Source organism: Thamnophis elegans, chromosome 11 (genome assembly GCF_009769535.1).
Source record: "Thamnophis elegans isolate rThaEle1 chromosome 11, rThaEle1.pri, whole genome shotgun sequence".
Classification (NCBI taxonomy): Eukaryota; Metazoa; Chordata; class Lepidosauria; order Squamata; family Colubridae; genus Thamnophis; species Thamnophis elegans.
Window position 1 is genome coordinate 29,123,541 of NC_045551.1, and position 21,326 is coordinate 29,144,866.

General features: G+C 39.1%; 1 protein-coding gene across 3 annotated transcripts; it reads right to left on the reverse strand.

Moving 5' to 3' along the window:
* Positions 1-1,380: 1,380 nt before the first annotated feature.
* Positions 1,381-21,115, reverse strand: GYG2 (glycogenin 2). Of its 3 annotated transcripts, XM_032226305.1 has the most exons (11): positions 20,935-21,115; positions 20,641-20,687; positions 19,266-19,403; positions 15,799-15,940; positions 11,912-12,086; positions 10,999-11,161; positions 9,936-10,062; positions 5,515-5,728; positions 3,494-3,634; positions 2,629-2,727; positions 1,381-1,972 (listed from the first exon to the last, which is right to left on the reverse strand). In XM_032226305.1, exons 3-11 carry the CDS (start codon positions 19,270-19,272, stop codon positions 1,811-1,813), a joined length of 1,230 nt encoding a protein of 409 aa, XP_032082196.1. In that variant the 5' UTR covers positions 19,273-19,403; positions 20,641-20,687; positions 20,935-21,115; the 3' UTR covers positions 1,381-1,810. The 3 variants fall into 3 exon arrangements, with proteins under 3 accessions (XP_032082196.1, XP_032082197.1, XP_032082198.1); XM_032226306.1 differs by lacking the exon at positions 20,641-20,687; XM_032226307.1 differs by lacking the exons at positions 20,641-20,687; positions 20,935-21,115 and adding an exon at positions 20,724-20,920.
* Positions 21,116-21,326: the final 211 nt, after the last annotated feature.

Sequence of the window (21,326 nt, forward strand, 5' to 3'; positions counted from 1 at the left end):
GAAACCCACCACTGTGTCAGTGCCTCACCAGCCATAAACCTCACTGCACATCACTGGTATACTTTTATAAGATTCTTAAATCAGTTAATATGATGACCATGGAGATTTCAAGAATATAAAATGTTTATTTGATTTAAAAATGTATTACAAAAATGAAGAAAAAAAATCTGGACATTATAAGGCAGAATTTATATCTTTACTAGATATTTTACAAAATCAGAAAGTATCAAATCAAAATTGAAAAGAAATAAATGTTGGTGGAAAAACATAAATTATGTAACAATGACACCTCCTTGCATGCAAAACTAAACTTCTTCAAGAAACTATTAAACGAATCTCTGCTTTAGGGCAGCAACCTAAAACAGGGACAGAAAATCACAAAAAAGCTTAAAGAGGGTGCAACAAATATATTTCAAATGTTCTAACAGATAAAAGGTTCACTTTAGTTTTGGTAATCATCTCAATTGATACATAAGGGTTTTAGTGATTCAATTATACATAATGCTTTGAAACAAGTTATCCTAAGATTCAATGTTAAAATTTAAGAATTTTAAATATTCTTGGGTAAAAAGGCTATAAAGTTATAATTTTACCAAGAATTAACCATTTGACAGTAAATAAAAATACACATTACCAATAAAAGAAACCAGTGTACAATGAGAAAAAAGTGGCCCATTGAATTCAATGTGACTAAGTTCCTATTACAAACACTGTTTAATGCCCTAACATTGTACCAATGGTGAGCTAGCTGTCAATTAACCAGATGAAATATCCTTTTGCCTTCCTGCATCTGATGAAATGGGCTCCAGTTCATAAAGACTTATAGGACAATGACACATCACTTGTTACAAACTGCTCTAAGGTTGGATGTAATAGATTAATATGTATAGACCTCTTCAAAAAATATTGATAGTACAATGCTTAAGAGTTCCTAGCTATCTGAATGTCAGTTAAGTTACAGCATGGGTTATAAAAAGGAGGGCTGGTTGAAAATACACACACACACACAGAGTATATTTTGGTGGGCATAGCTTGGTGGGCATGGCAGGGGATGAATACTGTAAAATCTCCATTCCCTCCCCACTCCAGGGGACGGTTACTGCAAAATCCCCATTCCCTCCTGATCAGCTGGGACTTGGGAGACAGAGAATAGATTGGGGTGGGACCAGTCAGACGTGGTATTTCAAACTATTCAAAATTTCCGCTACCGGTTCTCCAGAACTGGTCCAAACCTGCTGAACACTACCTCTGCTACAAATACATTGCACTCCATGAACACAGTTTAGTAAAGAAAGGAAGGAAGGAAAGATTTTATCGAACCTATAAAATCCTCCATACCCAGAAGACTATATTTGGATCATGACCTTACGTGTGCTTATTAGCCCTGTTGTAAGCGTTTGAGTGTTTTACTTTCAAGTTTTTTATACCCTCTTCCATGCCAAATCTAGTATGGAAAACATATTTGATCTACAAGTATAAAGCCATTTATCATAGTTTCAGATTAATTTTCTAGCTAGCAAGTTTACAGGATGCAAGGCTGTAGAGGCTATTCCTAAGCTAAGGAAGGTTCTGGAGAACTTGAACCAAAGCTTGACTCAGCAAAAGGAAAGCTTAAAAGCTCCATGCATTTCATTCTCTAAAATTAAACACTGGCAAATACATATTTATCTAGGCTTGCAAGTTTAGTCATGTCAGAAAATCTATTTTTGCTGAAATTTCCCTTTCACCAAAGCAAAAGATATAATCCTGAAGGCTTTGCGTGTTCTGAAAATGTAAACAGATCAATTGCAATAAGGATAAGAAAAAACACCTACAATAAAAAAGCATCTAACTTCTTCTTGATGTTTTCGAAAGCGTCTTTTCCTAGATAATCAATATGGCCATCCTCCCACTTCCTTCGTTCATCTTCTGCACTTGATTCCTTTGCCTCCGGCTGAATAGTCCCCTCTGCAACAGGGCTGACAAATTCATTCTAGAAGAACAAAGAATGAAAGGCATTTCAGACATTCGGTGTTCCTGTTTTAATAATATTAACAGCTACAGCCAGAAAACTAGATTCAAGATGTATTCATCTTGTATACATTCAAGCCATTTGTCTGGAATGGTATAGGATTTCCTGCCTAGGCAGGGGGTTGGACTAGAAGGCCTCCAAGGTCCCTTCCAACTCTGCTATTGTATTGTATTGTATTGTATGTACATAATGTAAGCAGTTGAATTTGCAGGCCAGAAAGGATGCAGGACTACAGAATCTAAGCTGACTTAAGCAATATCTATAATACTGGAATAGAAACAGGTGCCAATTCTTCATCACATGATAAACGTAAGCAAGACATTCTTATCACTCATATCGGTCAAATATTGTTTTAAGTCTATAGGAAAAAAGCCAAGTAAACAAATATTTGCTGTAAAAGCATATCATAATATATTGATTTATTTCATTTATAACATTCATTTATATGGTTGTCCATCTTGTGAATGTGGCTCTGCAGCTAATAACACAGTAAAATATATATTAAAAAGTATCAACAAATGGTTAAAAAAACTATAGTGATCAGCAAGGGTAAACCTGGAGCAAATAGCTGAGAAAGAATGCTCAATGGTCCATACAGCATATATATTTATTGTTACCATAGTCTGGAGAGGAACAGGCTGAACAGACAACTCCATGAAGGACTTGCTTGGCTCAACATTATCACTTTCAAGACTGCATTCATCTTTCTTTATAGCCTGAATAAAATTAAAATACAGGCTTTAATTGCACTCTAACCAAGGAAAAAAACTACTTTTATTACAACCCATATGGAACCCACCTGTTCCATATTCCCCAATACTATTATGGTTTGCATATTTTACTTTAATATTGCAGTGGCAGAGTCCAGGTAATCATAAAAGATCAAAGAAATACTGACAATTAGCCTTCTTTGTTGAAGAAAATAAAATATTTTTGTATGCCATTGAAAAATGTACAAAAATGTTCATCATGCTGGTATGACATGTTCCAGAAATGAATTTAAAATCCCTTGTTAAAAACACTTTGTATGGTTGCGATCTCAGACATGTTTAACTAAAAATACTTCTTTTCAAAAAGGGCTCTGCAAACCACAAGCATCTTGTTAATATGGAACTCAAAAGCACAGGTACTGAGACTGTAGAAATTGTTTTACCAGATAGTCATATCTTGTTCAAGGACACATGGAAAATATTTCCAAGTAAGACCTCCCATTGTTATTAAGTAAACAAAGACTGATTTTGTAATAGAAAGCCACAATTTCAATACAGGTCATTTCCAACTGCAAACCTAATTCAGAGGAGATGGTTTGAAAAGGAAACATCTGTTGTTTTTAAAGCAAAGCTGTGTGCATTAAATTATATTCATATCAGATAAAGATATACTGATTATTTTAAATCTGTGAAAATGACATCTTTACAAATGTGGATGCATCTTCCAAATATCTACAATTATTTAAAATAATAGTAATAAAAACATACTCACAATATTATTTTTGGCAGATAACTCACAGGATGTATTTACAACAGATTCTGAAATGTATCCTGAATTTGTTGAGGCTGTCAAAGAATTGTTGAAAAGAGGATTTTTGCTTTCAGATGTCAGTTCATCATTGTTCCTTTCAGGCTACAACACAAAAATATTGTTTGCACTATATGTGTTTAAATGTATTATGTCTAACTGTTATTCCTGATTTTAACTTTATTTATTTTCTACAATTTATCCAAACAATACTCTAAGCAGATTGTAAAATAATATACAATACAAATAAAATTGAAACATGACAACATTACTATCCATAATTACATGAATAGTGCTGTTAATACAGGTAGTCCTCAACTTCTGACCAGTCACATACAGTAACAACAAAATATTATGTTATTTGCTTAATGACATTTAACAACTGCTGCAAAAATGTTGAAAAATTGTGTCTGGTCATTATGATGCCTCAAATTATGACCACAATGACTTATGACCATAACCCTGGACTCAATTAGAACATTCCATTTTCATATCCTATTTACAGAATATTGTTCCAAGAGTCTACTAGATCATGCAGAAGGTCTATAGCAATGAACATTTTGAAGCAATCTATGATTTTTCCTTGGAATTCTTCCATACACAACAGTCTTGTTCGCAGTTTTTATTACGGTGAACTCATGACATTAAACAATACAAAAGTATCCTCCTTACTTTTATTGGTATTCTAAGAGTTTTTTGACTCTTGTCCACAAATATTGTACAGTTGTGATATTTTTGTGAATTTTTTTTGTTGGGGAACTACTCTTAGAAAGGTCAACAATGGGATTACCTTTTCTCCATTTGAACACCATCTGACCTGGCAATAATTTTGTATCCCTTTCAGACTCATGAACATATATAATAATATAAATATGTCGTTTAAAATCCACAGACATATCTTTTGATAGGGTCATGGTTCACTTCCATTATCCATTATTCTAATGGTGGTGGCCAACATGTATTTTTTTTAATATGAGGGGCCACTCAACTCATACCTGTCATTTTATTGATTAGAACATATAACTTAAGTTACTCCTTTAAGAATGTTAATTAACCTAGAATTTCACAAACTCTGAAGCATAACAAAGGCAGTAAAAATTGGCTTCATGCGTTCAATAAAAATGTGATGCAGTATACAGGACCACGCTAGAATGTTACCAAAGTTGTGTTTTAAAAGGTATTTATACATGAATGTGCCTCAATATCTCACTCTCTTTTTTACTGTGATCACTATTCTACAATGTAAAACATTAGTACCCAATTTCAAAAGTGATATGCTACCAGAGTGGTATGCTCCTCTTTGAGGAGTTTGCCTAAATCTGCTTGGGAAACTTAACCATTACCCTGGGGGGGGGGTGTGTGAAGATGATAATACAAATAATTTGAAAATTGGGAGGAAGACCAAGGAGACATATGGAAAAGAAAGGACAGCCATAGCCGTTGCAAACATGCAGCACCAACATGTTTCTGGATACGTTTCTGAGGTAAATATTTATTCTGGCCTAAAATTATTATACTATTTTTTTTGTACCTCCAAGTTAATTTTGAGCCTGGCAGCTGCCTGGTCAAGTCCCTGAAGTTTTGTTTTTTTTAGCAAGAATTCAGAAGTGGTTTGCCATTGCCCACTAGGGCGTGAAAAAGAGTTGATTAGCTTGCTGCCTTAACCACTATACCAAATTGGCTATACTTAGTTACTTACTGTTATGTTTGGGTGAAAATAAATCCACTGTTAAAATAAACATTCACTTCTGTAAACAAATGTTTCATGACATTATTTCCAATTCTTAATTATAATAAAGCACAAACACTTCTGAAAGGATAAATGTGGGCTAAAGCAATATACTAAGGATTAAATTTACAATTGTTGCAATGTAACATCATTCTGAATGCAGAGTTACAATCTAAGTTACAAAACGATCATATGGAGTGGAAGAGATCTATCATGTCATAAAAGTCTGTCAACCCTTCCTTCCATAACTATTTACCTCCTTTTGCTGGATTGGAGGCTCCTGAAATTTTTCCAGTAATGGTAATATACTGGACCTGTATGTTATCCACCAAAGCTCTAGGAATGGCAGCTGATTTTCAGATACAGAAGTTGAATCATTTGATGTGACTGTTCTTGTCTGGGGATTGTAGTTGTAGTTCCAGGGCTTTGCTGGTCCCAAAAAATGAATCACCTTTGTATCTTTACCAAAACTGTGGGGAGGGGAAGTAAAACAATATTTCTTCAGTTCAATAGTTGACATGACTACCACCTCAATATACCACCCCATAGTGCTTTACAGCATTTTCGGAGTGGCTTGCAGTGTCAGCATATTGTTCCCAACAATCTGGGTCCTCATTTTATCGACTTTGGAAGGATGGTAGGCTGAGTCAACCACAAGCCCCATCAGGATCGAACTACAAGTTGTGGGAAGAGTTAACTGGCAATACTGCATTTTAACCACTGCATGATCATAGGCTCCTAGAATAGTGTAGAGCAGAGGTCCCCAACTCCTGGTCCACAGACTGGTACTGGGCTGTGGCATGCCAGAAATCAGGCTGTGCAAAGAAGCAAAGCTTCTTTGGAGATGCAGGCAGCACACAAAACCATGCCCCTCCCCGGTCCACCCCAGCTCATAACACCATGAGGGGGAGGGGCAGTGTGATACAGTGTGAGTGCAGGTGAAGGAGGAGTGGTATAGCATTGTTGAACATGGCCAGGCAGAGAAAAGGGTGGTGTAGCACCACATGGGTGCAACCTGGTAGGGGAGTTAAGAGTCATGAGAATGTGGGTGGGGAGCAGCTGCTGAGGTATTGTCTGAATGCAGCTGGGGAGAAATGGGAGTGATGCAGTGCCACTCCAGAACAGACAGACAGTTGTACACAATGGGCTGCAGGTTGGGAGGGCTGCAAGTGGCTGCTATAGAATACAAGATCCCTGATATCTCATACGCTCCTACATTGGGAAAAGAAGTGGCAGGAGCAATTTACAAGAGCAACTTGTGACCTTCCGTGCTGGTTTGCTTGTAGGAAGCTGGCAGGGAAAGTCACAAATGATAATGACATGATTGTAGGAAGCTACAACTCTCATAAGTGCAAATTGATTCCCAAGTGCCTGAATTGTAATCGCATGGGGACAATGCAACAGTTGGAACTTTGAGGACCAGTCATAAATGCATTCATTCAGCACCATCGCAACTTTGAAAGTTACTGAACAAGTAGTTATTAATCCAAGGACTAATTGAACAAGATTTTCAACTCTACAATTATCTGACAGCAAAATACAGTTTCATTAATAACATTTCTGCCAACTTTTACTGATAAAAAAGTGTTCCAAAGTGTTACAATTAAAATTCAATACACGCTGTGATACATAAATGAAAATATGCCAAGTTTTGTCTTTGGATTAAAAAACTAAAACCAAAATCAAGATACACAAAATAAAGAAATAAAGGACAGTGGGATAAAATCGCTTAGCCAATGTCAGTTTGAAATGACAAAATACTGAAGATACTGTATATTTATAATGGACATTGGTCACCCTTTGCCAGAGTTCTTCCCTGAGATAAATGTAATTTTCAAGCATCCATGGAAGATTGCAAGATATAATAACTAGCCTTCCATTAACTTTTGCAGTGTGTGGGCAACATTTTCTTGGTATGAGAAAAGCAAGCTCCTTGTAACTCCATGGTATTGCTCCTTAGAGGCTTCCACCAATTAATAAATACAGAAGCTCCGTCCCTGCTAAAAGGGAGATGTTAATTTCTTGTAATTGTTCATTAGAAATTGGAGACTGAACCAGCTTATGCTGGGAAGGTAAGAACTGTGAGTAGGTGGGCATGATAAGACAGTTTTAAGCTAGTGCACATTGTTCAATATGATTAATTCATAAGGATAGGAAAAACTACTCAAGCCATTTTATCACCTAAAGAAATTGCTACTGTACACATTTTCCAACATTTCACTAACCACATGATAGGCTCTAGAGACTCCAGAAATTCTAACATACAGGTGAAACTCAAAAAATTAGAATATCATGCAAAAATTCATTTATTTCAGTAATGCAACTTAAAAGGTGAATCTAATATATGAGATAGACTCATTACATGCAAAGCAAGATAGTTCAAGCAGTGATTTGTCATAATTGTGATGATTATGGCTTACAGCTCATGAAATCCCCAAATCCACAATCTCAGAAAATTAGAATATTGTGAAAAGGTGCAATATTCTAGGCTCAGTGTCCCACTCTAATCAGCTAACTAAGCCATAACACCTGCAAAGGGTTCCTGAGCTTTTAAATCAATGGTTCTTAACCTCTGGGTTGGGACCCCTTTAGGGTCGAACAACCCTTTCACAGAGGTCGCCTAAGACCATTGGAAAACAGATATTTTTTTTAAAAAATACAGAAAACGTAAAATAATTTTATGGTTGGGGATCACCACAACAGGATACAACCCTTTAACTGTATTAAAGGGTCACGGCATTAGGAAGGTTGAGACCCACTGCTTTAAATGGTCTTTCAGTCTGGTTCAGTAGGAATCACAATCATGGGAAAGACTGCTGACCTGACAGTTGTGCAGAAAACCATCATTGACACCCTCCATAAGGAGGGAAACCCTCAAAAGATAATTGCAAAAGAAGTTGGATGTTCCCAAAGTGCTGTATCAAAGCACATTAATAGAAAGTTATGTGGAAGGGAAAAGTGTGGAAGAAAAAGGTGCACAAGCAGCAGGGATGACCGCAGCCAAGAGGATTGTCAGGAAAAGGCCATTCAAAAGTAGTGAGGACTTTCACAAGGAGTGGACTGAGGCTGGAGTCAGTGCATCAAGAGCCACCACACAGATGGATCCTGGACATGGGCTTCAAATGTTGTATTCCTCTTATCAAGCCACTCTTGAACAACAAACAACATCAGAAGCATCTTACCTGGACTAAAGAAAAACAGACCTGGCCTGTTGCTCAGTGGTCCAAAGTCCTCTTTTCTGATGAGAAAAACCTTTGCATCTCATTTGGAAACCAAGGACCAAGAGTATGGAGGAAGAATGGAGGCAAACACTGCAAGATACTTGAAGTCCAGTGTGAAGTTTCCATAGTCTGTGTTGATTTGGGGATCCATGTCATCTGCTGGTGTTGGTCCACTTTGCTTCATTAAGTCCAGGGTCAATGCAGCCGTCTACCAAGAGATTTTGGAGCACTTCATGCTTCCTTCCGCAGACGAGCTTTATGGGGATGCTGACTTCATTTTCCAGCAGGACTTGGCACCTGCCAACACTGCCAAAAGCAGGCATTGCCAAGAGAAAGATGAGAGACATGAGACCGAACAATGCAGAAGAGCTGAAGGCCGCTATTGAAGCATCTTGGTCTTCCATAATACCTCAGCATTGCCATAGGCTGATAGCTTTCATGCCACGCTTCATTGAGGCAATAATTGTTGCAAAAGGGGCCCAAACCAAGTACTGAGTACATATGCATGCTTATACTTTTCAGAGGTCCGATATTGTTTTATTTACAATCATTGTTTTATTGATTGCATGTAATATTCTAATTTTCTGAGATGGTGGATTTGGGGTTTTCATGAGCTGTAAGCCATAATCACCACAATTATGACAAATCACGGCTTGAACTATCTTGCTTTGCATGTAATGAGTCTATCTCATATATTAGTTTCATCTTTTATGTTGCATTACTGAAATAAATGAACTTTTGTACAATATTCTAATTTTTTGAGTTTCACCTGTAAAGCAAGTTAAAAGTACTGGAACATGGTGAAGAGTTTGGATTGCTTTAGGTGAGCAAAACATGGATTGCCTTAGTTGCTATTATCTGTGTACACTATTGTCTGATTATATAATTAGATCTTTAAAATTTTGCATTTGTGGTAGAAATATTACTGATTCTGGATTATAAAAGCATAATTATTGATATTGATGCCTCTGAGCTTTGGAGTTTCTCTAACTGAATCTTATAGTCAAATTAATGTTTACCAAAGATTAAGAATGATATTATTTGCTAATTATTAAGGCCAAGAAGGATAGAAACAAATAACATTGCACTTTATTCTATTTTGGGCTTCCCATAGTCATCTGGTTGATCATGGTGAGAGTTTGAAGTTGTTCTACACAGCTCTTTCATCAAATTCTTCTGTTCTTCTACATGTACTTATACTACCAATGGATTACTATCATCTAAATGTATGCATTAATAGTAATAAAGAAGAAATGTTTTCAATGGAACTAATTATATTCTAACAGGGGTATATAGCTGAAAGTGCATGTAACTGATATAAAACAGAAGATCTGCACTTATCAATTACCATTTCATATGTATATTAGGGCTCCATTTCTAGCTACAAGGAAAAGAAATCTGTGAAAAAGTGAACTGCGTATTACTGAATTATCAATAAAAACATTTTAGTACTTACTGCTGGAAAGCAGGGGCATATGTATAGACAGTGCTGGTGCTTAGATTATAGATAAATGGCAAGTGTTTATTTATATCTTTGGTTGCCCAGCTGCTGAAAAAACTGTTTAACAATCCCTGATCACCTCCTACAGAATAAAAAGAGCACACAAAGGTTCAAACTCTTATTAATGCAAGCAACAGCCTTTCCCAACCTAACATTGTACACAGGTGTTACATTACAACATCCATAATGTTCCAGAGTTGCACTTTAACACATATGATGGAAATTGGTTTGGAAAAAAATGAAGTATAGTATCAAAGCTTGTCTTTAAGCCCAGGTGAACTAGGCTGTTGTACAACAATTATTCTAAACATCTTTCCATCAATTAGCAGTCAAAACAGGAATTTGTTTAAAAGGCTCCATGTGATGATACCTGAATATAAGAAACATGCCATTATATATAAAAATGGAAAGCTGTATATACAATGATTAAGTTTAGGAATAGCTATTATTTTGCCTTTAGTTGTTATCGTAAGCTGGTGTGAAGACCTGCCCCAACTAGTCCCTCAGGAAAGCAAAATTCTTTACTCCATTGAGTTGAATCAAAATAACTTTTACTGAAAGTGGTTGCAGTAAAGTCAGATGGAATATGAAAGTCCTGCGCAAAGTATAAAGTAATTCTTCTATTTTCCCAAATCCAATCCTCCTGACCAGCAGCCAATGTGATTCTGCAAGTATGTTTTGAGAACACTAAGGTGCTAGGCAGATAACAGGTCACTCTCAAGGCACGACGGCCTTGGAAACAGGCTACAACCAGCTGGGAAAGAGTCTGCTCCATCTCTGAAGACACTCCCCTCCCTAATTCCCAAGCAGTTACAGCAAAAGCATGGGGGAAATGCCAGCAAGCCTTCCACCCACCCATCCCCAACAGAATGGCAGACACAATGGTGGGCCTGGTAGCTGAATCTAGATATTCATGTCAGAATTTTTGATGAACGTTCATCAAAAGTTCAGATCTTTAAAAGAACTTTGTCAATAGTCTCACTGCAGAAGCAAGGCAAAACCAAGTCCAGAGACTTACCATCAAAACTACCGTGTTCACTGGCAAACTGAAGAAGATGTTTGAAGGTTTTCAAAGAAGGTTGGAAAACAAAGACACCACTGTTAAAACAGTCTGGCCAACTAGAATCTGGAGCTGCTGATAATTCTTGTCGCTCAAAGAGTTCGTCAACATTACAAAGCACCTGGAAAGTACATGAAAATTTGAATCACAGTCAATTCTCCTGCTACTGATATGAGATTTTTTTTTTATTGAACTCACTCATTATTCTATTCTTTGCTATTAGCAAATTTACTTTGGCTCTGCAGCATTAATGAAGACACATTAAGATGTGGGAATGTCTTCATAACTAAACATCTTTTAACCTAGTAAGTACATTTTATCAAGGTTGAAAAATCAAACATTTTGTAGCCTTGCATGTTTTTATATTTGCACTGTAATTCTAATGAGTTACAATGACACTCACGTTAGGTGTTCTGGCCAAGGCACAAAGGATACAAACAGGGACACAATGAGTTCCCGATCCGATTTAGACTGGCTTAGGCCAGTCCCTCACTTCCAACCCCACAAAGCAAGCAATGACAAACCACTTCTGAAATTTTATGAAGAAAACTATAAGGACTAGTTACCAGGAGTCAACATTGACTCAATGGCCAAAAACAAAAAAAGGAACTCTACCATCTGTATAGGATGTCACTTATCTTTGGCAAAAGAGGTATTTTTTTCCTCAAGTACACAGGTATTGTTCATACATCTACATACCCCTATTTACACACTTATAAAAATATATTTTTTCTGAGTCTAAATCTCTTGAGTGAAGATTCCATAACAAACAAGAAAAAGATTCCTGCAAGTGAGAATTCTCTTTTTTTACTTTAACTGATTCTTATGGCAAATATTTCCACCTTATCACTTCTGGCACTGCTGCCCTTACCAATGTGTCTGCATCCATGAAGACACATTTGCTATACTGAGTAAGAGTCCAGCAATGCAGTTTGGTAAAGGTTACACCCAGTTCCAGCCTCTTCAGGAGAGTCAAGTGCACCAAGTCATTGCTATCAATTTCTTTAACATCAACCACGGAATCAAAGATGGTCCTCAGGGCAGCCCTGTCAAAGCAATAAAATAATGAATCTTACAATCTCTCTTTTTACAATATATGCACAGCAGTAGACAATTAAAAGAACTGAATTGTAACAATAGCTTAAACATTAATTATGAAGCAATAACTACACAAGGTAAGCAAACATGTTAATCTGTGTGCATCAGAGGTGGGTTCCTACCAGTTCAGACCGGTTCGAATGAGTAGGTAGCAACTCGTCCTGCCACACCCCCGAACCGGTTCTATCGGCAGCGCCATAAGAGCAGCCATCTTGTGTTTTGCTTCTTCATGCTTTTCCATGTGCAAAAGCATTTTTTACATTGATGATGATACTTGATGCATTGCGCACATCAAGCGCATGCACGGCCGAAGCGTGCACGTGGCAGAAGCACATCCCTGAGCAAATCAATAGTAGCAGAAGTCGGAACCCACCCCTATTGTGCATATGTATGAACAATAGACATATAATGGGATATGATGGAAATAAGAAGCAAAAGTATCTGCAAACACAAACACACACACACACACACACATGCACACACTTCCTAAGAGCCATTTGATAGGATTGCTGATAACAAAAGGCCAAGAACCACGTGTTGAGAAAAAGTAAAATCGGACTGGAGGACACATTTAAATTTTAAACACATAAATGAAATATACTGCAGTTAGAGTTAAGATATGATCAATATTAGCTTTAAGTTAAGCAGACTAGTGAAATGATTTCAAGATAAAAGATATTTGCATAGTGATTATTCTATGAAGGGAGCTTTATTTTTTTTAACGAGATCTAATTAGTACCATAAACCTATTGCTTCTGACCAATATTACCTATTCAGTTTCTAAAAGCAGAGAATCAAACAGAGACATGCCTCAAAGAATCTTGCTTTGCTATTTATCAGTATTTGTTACCCTGTTCAAGTATCCATTGGAATATATGGAGAACAAAAACTTGGCAGAGAAATAAGAGTGTGCAAACAGCCCTGCCTCTGTCTCTCCCCTACCCCAGTGACTGGTCACTGGACTTTTAAAGTTACTGACCTTTGGCTGCCAGGTCAGTCTATAATTAAGCTTCCTTTATGATACCTATCTTATCTATCATTTATTTATCTACCTATCCACACACAAACACACACATAGTCATGCTAACAGCTCCAGAAGACCGGGTTTGTATGGTGTGTGTAGGTATGATCATCTGGGACACTCTAGTGCAAGCTGTCAAACTCGCATCATCACGGCAGCATCATGTGACATATTGGGACTTTCCCCCCCCCCTTCACTAAACTGGCAGGGGTGTGGGCAGCACGTGATGAATTCGGCCCATGGGCTGCGAGATGGACAGCCCTGCTCGAGTGGCTTTCAGATAGCTGTACATGAGACCCTATTTGCAAAGTTGGGCTGTAGGAATCAGTTGGGACTGTAACCCTTGTACCAGCCTCTGGTCGCTGGTGGTGTGATCTGTAGATTATTTTTAATTCCCTTGTCATGGATGAATCATTCTGGTGACCTTGCAATGTCCCAATGGTTTGATCTATTTTATAAGTCCAATATAGATGCCTTACGGACAGGTTTCATGGGAAACTTGTGTTGCATATTCAATATGCAAATACCAGCTGCGACCTGATTGGTTGGTCGTTTTGACAGTTGGTCTGAGTGCTAGTATAAATACCCTGACAGTTGCAGGGAACGTTTGAGTCGCTTGTCATCTGTGTTATAATAAAGATCTGTCTTGCACATGGCTCCTGCGTGTCAATTCCCTCACAACAACAACCCACACGTTACAATACTGGCGACGAGGATGGGATTGATATGCGATTCCCGCAGACCCTAACAACATCAGCCAACGTGAACGCAGGAAAAAAATTTTCTTTCCCACATTGAGGGCCTGTCAGGGCCGCCGCTATGGCCAGCAAGCGACATCAACAGCAGTACCCACTGCCGTGGGCCTCCGGTTGTAGCCAACCTCAGTAAGCTCCCAGGCGCGGCCTCCATCCATCCGAGGGACGGGCTTCCTACGCTTAACCTCGACTGGAGCCGCCGCCGCTACTCAGGGACGAGCTATGGACCGTGATGGCTAAACTGCGCCAGCTGTGCCTGCCTGCCTGCCTGCCACCAGCTGTTCCTACGGCATGCCTGCCACCAGCTGTTCCTACGGCATGCCTGCCACCAGCTGTTCCTACGGCACTCCAACCGCCTCGTTCCAACCGTTGCGTTCAACAACAGCCTCGTTCTCCAAGCTGCCACCTAGCACCACCAGCTACGCTCTCTCAGCCTGTCTAAAGCCTCTCCAACACTAGCACACTCACAACATACACCAGACTGTCCTCTACACCATGAGCACGTCCGCCATGAGCCTCCTTCCGCTGCAAAGGCCACCGCTTGCTTCTCGAACCAACGAGAGCTACAACACAACGAGAGCCTCCCTGCTGCAAAGATTCCAAAGGACCTGTGTTTTTTTTCCTGGTTCTAAAATTTAGCTACGAAGGACTCACCACCATCTTGAAACAGCAGAACTGGGGGGAAGGAGAGAGATTGAATATGCAAATACCAGCTGCGACGTGATTGGCTGGTCATTTGGTCTTTAGAACTGGGGGGAAGGAGTGTTGCATATTCAATATGCAAATACCAGCTGCGACCTGATTGGTTGGTCGTTTTGACAGTTGGTCTGAGTGCTAGTATAAATACCCTGACAGTTGCAGGGAACGTTTGAGTCGCTTGTCACCTGTGTTATAATAAAGATCTGTCTTGCACATGGCTCCTGCGTGTCAATTCCCTCACAACAACAACCCACACGTTACAATAACTTGAGGTTTTTTTCTAAAGATCTGGTGTTCATTTCAACTGAAGCCTTAATTGCCACTTGGAATGAGAGGGAAGCAGCAGCTTTATGGCCAATCTTTCTGCATTGAGCTCAGAATCCCACCCGGTTTATAGAGGAATTGCATATACAATAGAAGCAACACCTAGAACAGTAATACCTGGAATAACACTGAATGAGGAGCATCTAACCTAACATGGGCACAAGCCTCTGTTAAAGATTTCCTTGTGATAATAATAACACAAAACATTATTTTCCCATCCTTACTGAATTCTTCCAGCAGTCCTGCAAAAGAATCAAGGAAGAAATGTACTTGCAGGGCTACTGTGAGGTGCATCAATTGCATAAAATTGCTCAGATGAACCCCAAGCTGAACTCCATCTTTTTGACAGGATTCATAGAATTGACTGAAGTGTGATCTGGCGGTGTTATCTGGGATGAGTTATGCCTGTTTGTATTGAGAAAGCAGATGTGGTTAGCTATGGCTTCACAGGGGAAATGTGGCTAGGTCCAGAAAGCAAATTCATTCTACAAAAAGAGGGTACCCATGCTTAAAGAGGCAGTGATCTACCCTCTCCTTATGAAACCTTCTCTGGATCCTACCATACTGGACAATTTTCATCCAGTGTGATGCTTGTGCTACAGCTTCAGAGAATCCTGGAAGAAATGGATTATATGGACCTGTCAGTCACGTTCATAGCTGGGTATCTAGATGGCATTGATTGTACTTGTGGATGACCTGGATATGGGATGGAAGGGTTCATGTTCACCCTGGTTCTCCTTGATCTCAGTGGCATTTGACACCAAAAATCACAGTATCGTTTCAGATCAACTCAGATGGTTGGGAATATAATGCAGGGTGATACAGTGGTTAAGAAAATGAAATTGGGAGGTGTGGCCTTACCTCATTTCCCTGGAGACTTGAGGTGTAATTAGTATTGCCAGTCTTCTAGATGTTTTATGATTCCTCAAGGATTGTCCAAGAACCAGAGCTCCATGGCAATAAAAATCATTAGTAACAAGAGTAACAAAAGCCTGGTCTGTTACTGGAGGAAAAAAGCATTTTCATATAATTCAGAGTTGGTTCTACTCTTGGCCCACTTCTTATTTTATCCCACTATGCAGGATAGTTGCAAATTTAGCAAAAGCCCACAGTAGCTTTCTTCTACTGCTGTTAGCATTGTATATTGTGCCACACTTGTCTTTCCATAAAGAAAAATATGGAGAGGGGCAATATATACTTTATTTAGATATTACCCAGGTATAAACATCCTATAAAAATGTTAATGTAAGTCTTTAGCTTATGTCTCTCCACTAAATGCTATGTATAACACATGATGCAACCTGTGTTTTGGTTGCTATTAGTCAGAGACTAAGAGAACTCACCGTTCGAATCCCTAGCACCATATAATGGAGTGAGCTCCCAATACTTGTCCCAGCTTCTGCCAACCTAGCACTTCGAAAGCACATACAAAATGCAAGTAGAAAAATAGGGACCACTTTTGGTGAGAAAGTAACAGTGTTCAGTACACCTTTGGCATTTAGTTATGCCGGCCACATGGCCACCGAGACAGTGCTGGTTCTTCAGCTTTGAAACGGAGATGAGCAATGCCCCCCCGAGTCGGGAACAACTAGCACATTATGTACAAGGAGAACCTTTACCTTTAACAGACCTCACAGATCCCATATTTCAAAATGATCCAACCAGGAGAAATAAATTGATTTTTTTTCTGACGAATGAAAGAATTTGGCATTGCATATCTTATTCTGAGTCACCACCCAGAAGTCTGGGAAAAAAATATTGAAATCTTGAAATTTTACTCATCCTTCTATATCAGGAATGTCAAACTCAAGGGCCATGGGCAAGATCCAGCCCACAGGGTGCTTAGATCTGGCCCACAGGGCTGCCCTGGAAACAGTGAAGGAATGTCCCACAGTGCCTTTGCCAGTGAAAATGGAGCTCAGGAGGGCTGCATGGTTTCAGGAGGCTATTGCAGCCAAAAATGGAGCTTGGGAGCCTGTTTTAGCTGGCAGAACGCTCAGGCCACCATAGGCCCAACACAAGTGACATTGAGCTGACCACGCCTACCCTGGCTATGCCCATCTAGCACCCCCCAGGTCAAACACAACCCTGATGTGGCCCTCAACAAAATCGAGTTTGACACCCCTGTTCTATATCATACAATATTGGACCATCACCATGATTCTAAATAAAATGAAATGAGAAGAGCGTAAAACTGATAATCTGGGCTGAATTATGTACAAAATATTCTCTCTCTCTCGTTCTTGACTTATGACCACAATTGAGCCCAAAATTTCTGTTGCTAGGTGAGACATTTGCCCCATTTTATGACCCTTCTTGCCAGAATTGTTAAATGAATCATTGCAGTCATTAAGTTAGTAACACAGTTGTTAAGTGAATCTGGCTTCTCATTGACTTGCTTATTGCAAAAGAGGATAACATGATCCCAGGATGCTGTGAACGTCATAAGTATACAAGTCAAGTGCCAAGTGTCTGAATTTTGATCATGTGATCAAATACTGCAAGAGTATACTGCAAGAGTCGTAGGTGTGAAAAATATCATAATGGTCACTAAATGAATTGATTCTGATATTCCGGCACATTCTGAGAGATTCTGCTGCATCGTAGGTCATTTGTTTCATTTTTCATTTTTGTTAACAAATGCATTTTAAGCTTCTTAAAAGAAGCACAAAAGAAATAATCACAAAAATAAACAATCATATTAATTTGTCTATATTTAGATGCCTTATTGCTGCACATTTTAACAGCATGCACATATCATTTGCACTATAAAGTTGGTTTCAGAATCTTATTTTCATATTTTGGGATTTAACCCCTTTTTATATTTCTGTAACATTAATCACTTTGAAATTCTGCGAATGGAAAGGCAGGATGTATACTGAGTAAACAATATACTAATATACTAATTTTATAACAGAGATTCTCTATGTTGGCATAAGAGGTGGCTGTTTCCTTATTAAAGTAAAAATTGGCCTATTTTTTAAAATGCAAATAAAACCATTATTATTTCATTCTTCAAGCTTCTCCTTTGAAATGAATGTTTAATTATTGAATATTAAGCATCAAAGCAAAGCATATAATTTTCCTGCAGCATTTGCAAAAAAAAATTCAACTACGTTTACTTTTGAAAACAGATGTGTTGCTCATCAAACAACACTTAGTATGTACATAAGACAAATTACTTCATTACAATTTTTGATTTTGCTCATTCCAGACTATAGTTATCTAGTAATGACTAGTATAAAATAAGACAGAATATAACATTTACTTCAAAATGGATAAATTATAAATCTAACGAGGTTTGCCATTTCTGTTGGGGCACGCTAATGTAAGCAAATTATGTCTTTCTTTTTTTTACATAAAATAAGTTTGGAGTGTTTTGTTGACACAAAAATAAAATTAATATTTCTACTAAACTCTAAGTAAACTCTTAATTAAATGTGCTCTCCCTTCCCAGGAGCTATTCTAATGCACATAAAAAAAAAACAATTACCGTATATACTAGAGTATAGGCCGACCCGAATATAAGCCGAGGCACCTAATTTTACCACAAAAAAACTGGAAAAGTTATTGACTCGAGTATAAGCCTAGGGTGGGAAATGCAGCAGCTACCGGTAATGATGTCCCGTGCAGCCGCGGGAGGGATGTCCCGCCTCCTATGACACACGGCACAGTGATTCCTATCATTGGATCACTGTACCAGAGGAGGTGGGACATCGCTATGTGGCTGCTTGCCATAACAAGGAGGAGGTGGGACATCGTTGCAGAGCGGCAGGAGGGGGAGGAAGGGGAATCGTAAGACAGCCCTGCATTACATTAGAACGTAAGGAGGGGGGATGGTGCGAGGTGCGATGCGCGCTGCGTGGCAAACTGACACAGAGAGAGGGGAAACTCACAGGGGCGCCGGGCCATTCACGAGCGTCACCCAGCGGCATGGCCCCGCCCCTTTTTCTCCTCCATTTCGGGCAAATTTTTCACTGACTCGAGTATAAGCCGAGGTGGCTTTTTTCAGCCCAAAAAGTGGGCTGAAAAACTTGGCTTATACTTGAGTATATACGGTACTCTTTGAAAGATTAAAGTATTATTCAAATAACTACCTTTCACATATTTGAGATCAATCCCATAACAGCAACATCTCTAATTTTATTTGTGCTGTGGGTATTCAGTAACAAAATACATACATAAAATGTTTTCTTTACTTTTTTATCATAAGTAAAATATTGCAGAAATGCTGAAGGTGCACCTCTAATGTATTAAAAAACTCAGGGAGAGAAATATCAGAGAACAAAGAACAAGAGGAGAGAGAGTGAGGGCAGGAATCCACTTACCAGGCATTTTCCCCTCCCAACTGCTAGCAGAAAAATGTTCAACTTAACAGGCATTCCTTAATGCCACAACTACTTCTGTATTTTCAGCAGGTCCTCCTTGGACCAAAAATGCCAGTTGGGATTATCTTTTTTTATTTCCTGTTGAAGACAAGTGAATTAACATTCGTATATTCTGCAGAAGAGGACTTTAACCACATAAACTGCCCCTAAAAAAAATATGTTTTTTTTCCAAATTACCTTGTGTTTTAGGTTTAAATCTCTCCCCCCTTTCTTTGAGGGGAAATTCTTAAGCAAAGCTTAAGACCACTCTAATGTATACACATGCTTCCATTCCCTTTTGCTAGCAAAAGGAGGGTCTAACAAGTAGCTTCATGTTCCCTTTTTCAAAATCCCTAGCAAAATATTAACTATTTAATCACCATCAGCATTCACTATTTATTTACACTACTAGGTGGGAGGTACTTCGTGAAAAGCAAAGGACACTATTAATAAAGTTAAAATAAACATAGAATAGCAGGACAAGACATTTATTTGCACATCTGGTGACACAGGCATTAGTTCTTCAAAGATGATACTATAATAAAAGCATAATTCTAAACATATTACATTTCAGCTACTGTATAAGGCATAGGGCACATAGAATTGTCGAACACAGAACTCAACGGACTTGTTTCTTAGTAAACACAGGCAAGAAAGAAATATTCAATAAAAAGAATCCATATTTGGGCGGCAGATTTAGTCTTTTTCAAAGACCAGCTTCTTAATTCGATAGTGGCTCTGAATACATTTTTTCCCAGTGGAACAATAGATAAGGCGTGTGGTTTACTAACTGCTATGACCCATTCTTTGAAAAGTGGACTTAATCTTAGTTCTGCACATGTTAATCACTTTTAGATTAAACTACTCTACAGGGGACTATCCAGATTGAAACCATTACACATATTGACATAACTAGAACCTAAAAATATTTTGGACAAGGTTATTTGAAAGGAAGTCATAACTTTTATAAAGTTTGTGGTCAATTTGGGGCTTTTTTCCATCCCCCCCCCAAAAAATCTATAGTTTTTTGCTCCAAAATTTTTCTCCCAAGTATTAGAGTGGTTGGCTCCATATTTTAAGAGGATATTTAGCTTAATGGTTCATAATTGTGAATTTCCTCTCCTGCAATCATATAACCTGCTTTCGTCTAAATTTTGGTGTTGGTGGATTTCCCGCTTTACTTTACCCTTGTTTAAAACGGATACATTTTTGCATAGAGTTTCAAACTGAGTATTTTTTTAGAAAGCTTTAGCACAGCGGCATAGAGATACTCAAAATCGTTTGTCCTCTATAGCTAGCCATTAAGCATTTAAAAAAAAATCTGCAAGAGACTGACCCAAGTAGCTCTCCCTCCGGAATTGATTAGCAGAGGTTAACTTGAAGCTGGAAAAAAAGAGGGAGGGAGCAGAGGAAAAGTACCGTTAGCAAAGCGTGGCTCGCTCTTAGGAGTCGAACGCGTTGTCTTCCTTGCAGAGAGAGCCTCCTCTGCCAACCTGAGCCAAGCTTTCCTCCTCCTCCCATGCCCCTTCCCCACTTGTCCTGCCGCAGCATAATTCTTCCAAGCTAGACGTTTAAGGCCCTTTCATCTCCCCCTCGGTTCCAGTCAAGGGGCAATACCAACTGCGCACACCTTTTACGAGGGAAGCCGAGCTTCGAAGGCGACGCGGGGCTCCTGCGCCCCCTTCAGATCCTCTAGCCGCCCTTGGGACTCCACACACGGTTCAGGCAACGAGCTCGGCTGCTATTCGGTCGCCGGTGCGGCCAGCCGAAGGACGAGGGGGGCAATCTTCCCTGCGCCAGCCCTGGAGCGAGCGAGGCTGCCCCCTCATTGGCCCGGTCGGCGGCTCCTCCTCCGGCTGCGCGGCACCGATGCCCTCCTGTGTCAATCAAAACAAAAAACAAAAACAGAATTGATGCGCCGCGCCGGAATCTTTCAGTAAGGCGGGTTGTGGGGGGTGTTCTCTCGGTAGAATTACAAAGAAACAGGGGATCTCAAAAGTGCCTTTTTCAAAAGGCACCTGA

Excerpts from the sequence above, each read along its gene's own strand:
- GYG2 (XM_032226306.1), bottom strand. Across the intron at positions 10,063-10,998 it reads TGAACACGGTAGTTTTGATG|GAGGTGATCAGGGATTGTTA; the intron begins GTAAGTCTCTGG and ends TTTATTCTGTAG. Across the intron at positions 1,973-2,628 it reads CTGTTCCTCTCCAGACTATG|AATGAATTTGTCAGCCCTGT; the intron begins GTAACAATAAAT and ends TTGTTCTTCTAG.